The sequence below is a fragment of the Sinohyriopsis cumingii genome, chromosome 3 (assembly GCF_028554795.1).
Source record: "Sinohyriopsis cumingii isolate HCF-2022 chromosome 3, ASM2855479v2, whole genome shotgun sequence".
NCBI lineage: Eukaryota > Metazoa > Mollusca > Bivalvia > Unionida > Unionidae > Sinohyriopsis > Sinohyriopsis cumingii.
Window position 1 is genome coordinate 19,503,322 of NC_142963.1, and position 12,234 is coordinate 19,515,555.

The 12,234-nt window shown below is 32.1% G+C and overlaps 1 protein-coding gene across 1 annotated transcript in view; it reads right to left on the reverse strand.

The window, feature by feature from the left end:
• Window positions 1-1,021: 1,021 nt before the first annotated feature.
• The window catches only part of LOC149802503 (3'-5' exoribonuclease HELZ2-like), a 182,325-nt gene continuing 171,112 nt past the window's right edge, over window positions 1,022-12,234 (reverse strand). Inside the window, exon 33 of the mRNA XM_089951747.1 lies at window positions 1,022-10,668. Coding sequence (XP_089807873.1) covers window positions 10,553-10,668 — 116 coding nt within the window. The 3' untranslated portion in view covers window positions 1,022-10,552. The remainder of the gene's footprint in view (window positions 10,669-12,234) is intronic.

Genomic DNA, 12,234 nt, shown 5'->3' on the forward strand with positions numbered 1-12,234 from the left:
TGCACATAGATCTTTCTCAAAGGAATGTGATTATTCAAAAAATTGTTTTTCTGTTGAGTTTAGCTAATAAAATAGAATTTTTTTCTTCCATTTTCATGAAGCTGATATTCATCTTTAGCTAACAGTGAATTTTGCACTAAACCTTGCCCTCTCTCATGTTGTGATTTGAACCTGTAGTTTATTTTGTTTATATATCTGTGTAAATATATTAACATATGTGAATCCATGTAAATATATTAATATATGTGAAGCTAAGAACATTTTCACCAACAATGGAGCTTTAACACTGAGGTCTATTTCAGACATTACTTTGAGAGAACCATGTTTTACCAAGACATGTTCATGAAGAGAACCATATTTTATTAATCGAATATGAGGACTCCTTTTTGACGCAGAACTTTTGCATGCAAGATACTTTATTGTTTATGTTGAGAACACAGCTACATCCTAGGGCACAGCTCCTTATACTGAATCCTGGGAAACTTCATACTCAACATTAGAGCAGTGGTGATTCACAATGTGGGGCTATTCCAATATTGTCACAAGGACAATAGTAAAGGAAATTGCCCAAGTTTTACATGGCCAAGGGGGAAATATTTTCCCATGCACATTTATATTACAAATATCTCCCAAACCATTGATTGCATCAAGTCAAAATTTTCAGATATGGCACAAATCATGATACTGAATAATTCAGAAATAAGTGATATGGGGATCTCAGGTCTACGCTGAAATTAATACCTTGTTCTTGTCAATGCCAACAAAGAGACACAAGAAAGTCACAAGATTAAAATCTTTTGTTGCATGGGAACAATTTTTATTTGGTTTGTTTTAATACAATTTATCAGCACAAGACATACTGTATATGGCATCCAGTAGATCTGTTTGGAGGAAAACCCTGGAAAGAACTACTGACCAACTGGAAGCTAATGGCTAGCTTTCTCACATACACTTGTTAGCTAAGCGAAGACACAAACCCACAAGTGATCAATCGACCACCATGAGAAAAACAAAAGACAACTTTCATCATCTTTTGCCAAACCTTTATTACATTTTAACAGCATTACATACAAGTCTCTGGAGACTCTGCAAATATTCATTGTAAAAAAAAAAACTTTTTTAGAACCCTTTATGAAAATAAATCCGTTTTGAATATTGTAATGTTAATTATGTACCAGACCAAAGCTGTAAGTCAATTCTGAATAGTCATGTAGATTACGCATTTTATATCATTTTATTAACCGGGACTGGCATTTTCATTCAACTTTAACTCTTATCGTATGATGTAATAATAATTTTTAAAATGCAATATGGTACTGAATGAGCATGAAGCAATATCGTGATATTAGTGATAGCAAAGATTAAAGGCTTTCACGCTAACTTCAAGTTTTCTTTACAAAAGTGCATATATATATATATATGATATATGACGATTGACCTAACCATATTACAATACAAAGAGCATGTTACATGAAAAATTGCAAATCTTAGAAAACTTTATCTGTAAATAAGGTATTCATTCTGACAACTGCTTCTGCATATTACACAAATTTGAACATTGATTTTTTTGTAAAAAGGAGCAAACATACAAATACATTTTTAAAGACAGACAAAATGTCTTTCAGCAATGCCTAACATTATTTTAAAAGAACAGTTTAAATAACATCACAAGCCATACTTATAGTAATGGTGGTCCTTCTTTAAGATAAAAATAATGGATACACATGACCACTGATGATATTTTCAGCTGGACTAAATACTTAGGTGTTTGCACAGTAATAGGACAAAAATATGGTGTGCCATGCTTGGATTCTCATGTTAAACTAAATAACAAGTTTTTACAACAATGTGGAAGTTGTAGTGATCAAACGCATGCTGAGCTGTAAGCAGGGTCTGCTAACAACCGCTTTCTCACATATGTTATGCTCTGTATCGTTTTTAAGAACTGTTAAGTATGCTTTCTAAAACTTTCAAACCAGTCGCAACCAGACATATACAGGAGGAAGGCCACTAGTTTCTTGTAGCATATTAATTGCTTTTAAAAACTGTAGGAAGTTAGCTGCTTATATATTGCAGCTGGAGTCTGCTGTCTCAGAAGTAACAGACATAGGCCAAACAGAAAGTATCAACCAAATCATCAACAGGTTAGCCTTGCTCAAATAGTGTCATGTCTTTTAAATTGAAACACTGATGAAATCATGCATTTGCGACAAAAATGTACACTAGAAGTCACCCTTACATTACAGATTCATGCAAACTTTTCCATATTATTGCAATGTTTTGACATTTTGTTCTGCGTTTTGTTTTGTGCTCTTTTATAGACAAATAACTGAAATGCACCTGACAATTGGGAAGTGTCTGAAAGTGAATTTGATTTTATGCATTATAAAGAAAACACAGGAATAATATGAACTTGATCCCCAAACTAGTACAGTATTATGCAGTAAACACTGATAGAAATAGCTGAATAGGTAAAATTTCAATAAACTAAGCAAATTATTGGTAAAATTAGAGTTGGTTTCTATTAAACTTTTCTGTTGAAGACATTCAGTCACAGGACTCATATAAAAAAAAGCATGCATTAAAAAACATATGATAATTTTTTTTTCGTGCACATGTAGAACAGGGTATACTATGTAATAAAGTCTATTTATTATATATGTGTTGTATACTTGGTTGCATGTGACATGTACATGAGTTTTTAATGCTTGAAAACATGTTTTCGGTGACTAAAGATCAAAGTCCTTTGACTCAGGATGGTTATAAGTTATAAATTATCCAAAAAAAGGTACAATGAAAGATTGACCAGTATTTTCATTTCATTTCACACAAGTATGTGTTTATCTAAACCATGCCTTATAGGTAGGACAGTCTTGATCAATAAACAGGACTGACTGACCACTTAATGCAGTAAGACACGTTTACTTGATTAGGAAACACCTGGCTGCTGACTGCAATGCAGCTGATTTGTAAATACATGAGAAAAGGAAATTCCATGGAGAAAAAATGAACGCTGAGGCCAGGTATTCATTAAATAAAGGTGATCATTGGGGCAGGTTTGACTGTCTCATTTATTACTGCTAATTTTGCATGTGAGACTGTTAATCTATTTTATTCTCCTCTTCAAAACAGACTAGACAACAGATGAATACAAACATGGTGCACTACCTTCTACCTGTATTACTGCATAAACTACCTCAGAGATTCACTCATATACAATACTAAGATAAATATTAAGAAAGCAAATTTAAACTTCACCAAAATTATTCATTATCTTGTATTGTTAAAATGTTTTTATAAATTTAAGATAAGTCACTCAAGGGAAACTACTGTGTATACAATTGCATATGTTATACTGAAAACTTTATTCTAAACATGTAAAATCGAATCCAATAATAATAATTATCTAACAATCCTACATAAGGGATGAATGTGAAATTGTTTGTAATAACATGCAACATTATGTGAAAAGTGGATCATAAAAGGTTATGACACAATTATATCACCAAATTTATCTTCAGTTTTGCACAATTCTGGTGCAATGTTTCTGCAGTAAATGTAAATTTCAATTACAGTGATATTACAAACATATTTCCAAGTCTTCACAGATTTTTTTAAACATGACTGAACTAATCTGTGGTCAAGTATAATTTTTCTTGTTTTCTACTGCTGAATACATTTCAAATGTATTTCTTCAAACAGAATATTTCACAAACCTTTTAATGTGTTCGAGTTCTCTACGGACAGATTATCTCCATATATGATCAACATTAATTTGATGAAAACCAAACTTTGAGCAAGCACTGAACTATTCCTGTACCGAAAAAATATATGTACCAATATTTCAAAATATAACCATCCTTCATCTTTAAGCAGGGAAAAAAATTTGTATGCAATTTAAAAATATGCAAATTATATGTATTTTCTACCACACAATAACTATTTATTAACTACAACGAATTAGTGCTTTTCACAAGTAAAGGGCATGCACTTCTTTAAAAATGTTAAGTGTTAATAGCTACAATAAGAAGACTGTTTCTCATTATGGATGTTCTAGTATAATATACTTAGTACCCAGGGAAGGTACTTTTATTGTGGGGTAGTCACTCATTAATGCAATTTAGAACTTTGTATTATTTTCATATGGACTATGAGTAAGCCTAATACCCTGGCATATATTGTTTAAAAAAAGTGTCTTCCCTGGGTACCATGTATATTTAAATGGAACAGCCTTTACCTTAAACGGTACTCTGTACCTTAAACATAAAAGTCTTGGTTTCCTGTATCCCAATTCCCAGTGTCCACATATACAGCATTTTTAAAGATAATCCACTGAAATACTAATAATTCTGATTTTCCTTAAGAAGCATACTTAAATACAGTCAAGCTTTTCTCTGTGTACAAGATAGACTAACAAAACAACTTTAGCAACATGCAAGTGAATTATAAAAACTTGCACTTTATTCGAATAATACAAATTATATAGAGAGAAAACCTCCACATTAGACCAGCTGATGTCAATGTTTTCAATTTTCTCCCAACATTCACTATTAAATAAAGAAAGTTGGATTTAATTAATCAACTACTTCCATAATTAGTTCATTGATTGTTTCAAAACTTGTGCAAGTATTCCTCAGCCTTCTGTGCATGGCATATAAAACTGTACAAATTTATACATGTGTCAAAATGATCTGCTTTAACTTTAGTAATGAAATATTTTGATTTCTTCATCAAAGATTAATAGTCTTTCTAAACTTAGGGTATCAACTGACATAATTTCCATTTCCATGCTCATCTGCTATTCTTGGCTGAGGGAAAAGTTTAATAACTAATACAAACATGATCATAGTATATTTACAAAAAACAAAAAAGTACAATTACAATAAAGTTACAAATGTCATTAATAAATCAGAAACTAAAAAAACAACAAAGGGTAGCTTAAGAAAGTAGCATAAGATGCACCTATGAGGAGGATCAGGTCTTATATGTTTATGTAAGCTTATGTACAACAATTTATTTTGTTTTATTATTGATGGCAAATTATCAACACCACCTGGTAACTGAAAATGATAACTTCATAGATCCTACAAATCTGTTAAATTGTCTCATACTAGTATTTTAATTTGATTGAAAATTAAGTCTTCAAACAAAATAACAATTATCTATGTGGTCTGTTCCAGGGCCAACACCAAGCAATACCAGTAACCATCATGGCTGACAGGACAAAATAGTGAAAGGTTGTGATAAAAGGTATTAAACAACAATTTTCCAAATCCTTCATTCTAACTGTCAAGTTCAAGTCACTTTAATAAGCTGGTTGTGACCTTTTACTTGGAAACAATATGACCACACGACCACTTACTGTCCTATTACTAAAGGAAAGACGGTTTCCTTCTCAACGTTCCTTGATGAAACTAGTGCAATATTTTCTACTGCATACGTTTATTAGCAATGCCATGAAAATACAATATTAAACAAAATCAATCATTACTGACAATAATCAAAAGAAGAAAAATAATCTTGCAAGAAAAGGAATAAAATTCTAGAGTTATATATTAAGCATCCAAGTATCGTCAGTTAAATTCAAATCATATGTACATCAGTGCAATCTACCAATAAAGCAAAATAATCTTGTACTTAAATATATCTGGAGTAACACACCACTACAACATCAACTAAAATTACATGTGCTTTGGTTGAAATTGGACTTCTTATTTCAACCAATATCAAATTTAATTTTGATAATAATGAACACTGAAGATTAAAATTAAACACGGCAATCTGTACTACCTCCTATCTATATGAAACAATCCTTATCCCTCCAAAAAATAATAATACTCAGATATAAATTATGGATCAAAAGATGTCATTGATTTTGATACAGAAAAACCTGCATTTTGGTTCCTAAGTGTATGTTTAAAAAAATAGCAAACACGTCATCTTATTTGTGTGAAACAAGAAAAAATGCAAATACATGAATACGATACAGTACGTAAACATGCCTTTATATTTGTTGCCTGGACAGGAGTGCAGTAATGTAAATAGCAAATTTAGAAGCCACAATTCAGAAGAACACAACTTCTAAAATGAACACATTTCCTCACAACTTTCCCAGAGTGGTCATCCTCAGTTACTGCAACACTTCAAAACTGCTAGAAGCAGGCTTGCCTGTTATTTTCAGACTATATACATATACATGTCACATATCACTTTGCAAAAGAAATGAATATCACAAACTCCTATATTCCTAAATGTTTGTTAAGTACAATAGAAAAAAGCCACGTATTTTTGGCACATTTCTATAAGCACAGTAAACGTTAGATGGAGAGAGAGAGAGAAACAAGGAAGTTGTTTTCTTAAAGCAATATTTCAGAAATACTAGTAGTTCAAAGTTAGAATATTGAAGATTAAACAGAACTCTTGATTCCCCCACTTTTTGAGATAACTTTCCAGGTCACTACCAGAGTTTTCTAGGATGAAATTTATTTTTTCAAGGTTCACATTCAACCACTACTGAATGGAATCAAAGAACGCTTATAAAACATGTATTTTTCAAATCAAAAGATATTTCAAGACCCTCATACAACATCAGTCAGATATATTATCATGTACTAAAACACAGCAAGTTTGACTAATGTATTTTCATATAAATTTGCAATTACAGAATTAAAATTCCAACTTTACTTTGCTTAACTGCATTATGCTGGTATGAGGAAACAATAACACAGTGAATATACATTAGTTTTGTTTTCTTTCAAAATTAAATTGCGAAAAAATCAGAATAACCAGTTGTAAATTAAGACAGCAATCTATATGCATGCTATACAAAGTAAACATTTTCTACCAATGTATATAAAAATAAATAATAAATGCAAAGTATTAGAATTTTTTCTTGTAAAGAAACAAATTTAACCCTAAATAATCTGTGCCAATAAAACCTCAAACTAACCAGATTTTTAAAACAACCTAAACTCCTTAAGACGATTTGGTTTAAAATACATCATTTATCATGACCTAATTACAAAAGGATTGATTAAATATTTTTACAAAAAGATCTTCAAAATTATTAACTAGTGTATAAGCGAGGACTGAATTTTCTGTAAAATCAACATATGTCTGCACGTAATGCTGTCCCCAAACCTGTACTGATAAAGGGGCTTGTATAGTTTCTTAATATGTAACACAAGGGGCAACACCCTCAAATTTCTACTGCAACCTACTTAAGATCACAGTGTCATAGGTTAGCACCAAATTTCAGCTCTGAGATTTGACATTTTAGACTAAAATTTGACTTCCTACCCTATAAAAAATTGCCAGACATTTTATAATACTGGTTTCCTCTGAATATTCCCACCAGATTTTTCATATCTGGATATGTGGGGTCAGAGCCAATTGCCTACTGAAAAATTGTGATTCACCACCACCATGTGGTAGCGGAAAATAATACTCACTTACCAGTGGGCCTAGCAAACTTCACCGATGCTACATGGAGTAATACCTGTATGAAATCAACAGGAAAATGATTTTCTCAGAAATTGCAAGGATTATACTTGTTACATCTTTAATCCACTGACAGACAAGATGAAACTAGAGCATTTATGAAACCAGACCCAGTACTCACCATTTGCAGCACTAGTCACATGACTACACAAATCTCTTAACCTACAACATCAGGAGTTCAATAGTTATGTAGTAACAACCTCCTTTCTCATGTTTCTAATGTTGTTAATTAGAAATAGTATCAGACTTTCAATTAATATTTGTTATTTATTTTCTACACCGTTTGAAACAGGTTATTGTTGGTATCACATGATTAATGGACCTATGATGTCATCAACATAGAGGTTTGAGAGATTTGTGTACTTGTGCAATTAGCAATGCAAATGGCAATCACTAGGTCAAATTACATCAATGCCGTAGCTTCATCTTGTCTGGTAGCAAAGTGAAGACATAACTGGAATACTCACAATATCTAAGAAAATAAATCATTTTCTTATCGATTTCATGCAGGCATGACCCAGGGTAACAGTGTTTAAACTTGCTACATCTGTTAAGTGGCTACCCTATGCCATCATAAAAAGTAAATAAAGAAACAACCACACTTTTATGTAACCGTTTTTTGTATTAATTCAATTATAGACCAATGGTAGATTTTTGGAATTCATAATGCCCAACTTGTTGGCAAATGAAATGTGACATGTACATGTTACCTTGTCTAAAATAACCTGAGACTGCAACAAGTGTGACTGATGGTGTCAGTCTAAAGTGTCACACTAATCTGGAAAAACCAGCCTGGGAAACATGTTAAGCTAACTGAAAACAACATTAACTACAGAGGTGCTTTTCTTCTTAAGAGCTTCTAAGTGTGTCATATGTGTGACCTGGTATCTATACCCACAATGGACATATTGGCAACACTTCGTGAACAAGAAGGACTATCAATTCAAAGTCTTTAACATTTCCCTTTAAATATTTTTGATAGATCTAAAATTAATTATCAAAAGAATGATAAAGCTCTTGATGAGGCATATTCAGTAATTATAAATTTCACTCTTGGTAAGTGTACATTATGAAAAAGTACATAAAGCTTTCAATGCCTTCACTGATGGTAAGTGTACATGAAAAGTACATACAGCTTTCAATGCCTTCACTGATGGTAAGTGTACATGAAAAGTACATACAGCTTTCAATGCCTTCACTGATGGTAAGTGTACATGAAAAGTACATACAGCTTTCAATGCCTTCACTGATGGTAAGTGTACATGAAAAGTTCATACAGCTTTCAATGCCTTCACTGATGGTAAGTGTACATGAAAAGTATATAAAGCTTTCAATGCCTTCACTGATGGTAAGTGTACATTAAAAGTACATAAAGCTTTCAATGCCTTTACTGATGGTAAGTGTACATCAAAAATACATACAGCTTTCAATGCCTTCACTGATGGTAAGTGTACATCAAAAGTACATACAGTTTTCAATGCTTTCACTGATGGTAAGTGTACATCAAAAGTACATACAGCTTTCAATGCCTTCACTGATTGCAAGTGTACATCAAGATGAAGTACATACAGCTTTCAATGCCTTCACTGACTGCAAGTGTACATCAAGATTAAGTACATACAGCTTTCAATGCCTTCACTGATGGTAAGTGTACATCAAAAATACATACAGCTTTCAATGCCTCCACTGATGGCAAGTGTACATCAAGAGTACATACAGCTTTCAATGCCTTCACTGATTGCAAGCGTACATCAAGATTAAGTACATACAGCTTTCAATGCCTTCACTGATGGTAAGCGTTCGTCAAGAACAAGCAGAAACAGCTTTCAATATTTTCAAACTTTATGTTCTTATTCTGAATTTTCAAAAAAACTATACAAGATGGAAGAAGAAATGGAATTAGAAATTACTGAAAAAAAAACAAAAAGAATAGTGTCTGATGGACTGGTATAGGTCAAATATGGCGAGGTCATATAGAAAGAACTAGAAAAATAAATTGATACTGATACAAAGTGTTTTGTACGAATTACACAGTTGGATTTCCTTTAAGTCTAGCACAGCTGATAGCATAAAAGAACTAATTCTTGAGAAGAAAAAAAAAAGAAATATCAAAATCTGTCCAAATTTTACATCAATATTTTTATCAAATATATATATATATATATATTCTTGGGATTTCCACTTTACATTGAATAGGCTACTCAATACTTTAAGTCAGAAATTTTGACATTTCAAATATATATTGTTTGACGAAGTAACATTTCCCACCTCCAAATTTATTATGATATAAAGTCATTTTTTATTTACAACTATCATCCGATTATTATGTATATATTGGTCAGCATTAGGGTTAAATGGCATGTCAGTTGAGTAAATGTACAGTCAAGACTTAAAAAGGCCTTGGAACAAATATTCCTAACAAATATGAAAAAGAATAGCATGATATTTAAAAACAGAAAAAGCCATACAAAAAAAAGAGAGAAAAAAACCTCATTGCAAATGTGCAAGTCTGTCAAAAAAATGTGCACACTTTTATACATGCAGTGCATATTTTAATGTCTTATTCATAAGAAATGATTTTACCAATTCTACAAATTTATTTTCCAAGACTCTGAACTGTCATTTCTTGTAGTTTACACATGCCAACAGATCTATAGATGAAAGTAATATTTAAATAATAGCAAGGATATGATCTCAAATTATACACACAGTAAGTACTACACATACCTCAAAACACTACACGCAATAAGTACCACACATATCAAAACACGAGATAATATTATGTACAATTACCACTCAAAATTCTGTTAATGGACTATATTTCAGTATGAAATATACTTTCAAATGTATATTTTGTCAAACGTCTTTTCCAATATAACCATTGGCTTTGATGCCACTCCTGAATAAAGCAGATTTGGAACAGTTCATGTCTTGGCAAATGAGTTATTTAATGTAGTATGCATCTTAAGTATGTAAATGTAGCAAATTAGAAATCAAAATACAGTAAGTTTAAAGACCTCAATTATGTCTCAATTCCAAAATTAACATAAACTCATTGCTCCATGTGCTTGAGAAAGATAGAAGCCTCCACTAATTTGCCATCTTTTCCATAATCAGTCAGAAGTTTCTTCCATATCTTATGCTCACACTGTAGCAAGTGCTTGTTCCCTGAAAATATATACACATTATTAAATCAGTACCAAACTAAAGGTACAATTTTTTAAAGAATTTTATGCCTGCCACCACCATGAATTTAAAAACTAAAAAGGCATTTTGCAAAATTATAAGTTTATTCCCCCCCCCAATAAAAAATGAATAGAAATTTAGAGGATACATACTAAATAAACCAACATGATATCAGGGTATGTCAACTAGAGATCATAAAATGTTTCCTAGTGAAATATGACTTTCCGCTCTGAAGGAGTAGCAATAATAAAGATTCTGAAGATGGCTGCTGTGTTGGCCATATGGGTCATCAGACTGGCACCATTTTCCACTTAGGACCAAGCAGATAAGTCATAAAGTCTTTGAGTGAAAAGCCCATGTTGATATAACCATCCATTCAGGAAATGTGCCATAACATAAGAGTGGTGATAACTTGTGCCCCAAAATGGATGGATGACATTTCATTCAATAAGCTCTTCAAATCCATGACCAGCAGAGCTATAAACTAAAGCTAATAAAATCCAGTCTCATTCAAACTAAATAACATCTAACAAGGTTTGGCCTGGAAATGTACAGGTCCAAATTTTTTTTTCAAAAGTCATGGAAAATAAACCAAAGCTTCTTCAATGACATGTACATAGCAATGCCTTTTGTTACATCTTTTCATGACCCACACTGATCCTGCTTGCAGATAACCAAAACCTGTGCTGTTTATTATGTGTCCTCTTCCAGGAAAAATATGTACAAATTTTGGTCCAAAAAGATGTACAAAAATGTAATTTTAATTCCCATTTCGCACATCTGACCTTTGGTCACTCCTAAGACCCCCAGGAGTGATGCCCCACCCCTGCATCCATCTTAAAGATGGTCATCAATGGAGCAACCAGTGTACTATGGTAATCTTCATCCCCCAGTTTAAAAAGCAGTAATTAATGGATTGAGGGTATCATAATAAAGCATAAGACAACTGATAATTTACAAAATCAAATAAAACAAAAATCACTCAAACAGTGTGACAAAATTACATCAAATCATATGGAACTATGAAGTGTGAAGAAAAACATTTACAAATTCTGTCCATGGACAAACACAATGACAGGCCCATGTACCCTACCTCAAGCGCATAAAGCTTTACAACTTTAGTACAAAATGTTAACATTGTTGATAAAGACAGCAATGTTGATAATGTTATACCATAAATGTTGGCTAGACAATAATAAGGAAAAAAGCATAAAGTAAATTGTGTAAGTTCTTTTTAATACCTAATTGCTGTTTTATTTATACTGAACCTTTTTTTTTTATTCCAAGTATTTTTGATCTATTTACTTTAAACACAAGAGTGAGCAATAGTCCTATGTGTGGGGAAAATCATCTATAAATATTGCTGGTACAGTATCTCATGTGTCACTCACATTTTCCACTTACTGGATGTTGTTAAGCACACGTAAGACACAACAGGTTTGTTGCCAAGTAACATGGTAGGTCGATCATGTTGCAGCAGTGCAAAATACCAAAGGACTTCACTTTCTGTATTTTAGAGAATCAGTCATAAAAATAATTAAAACAAGG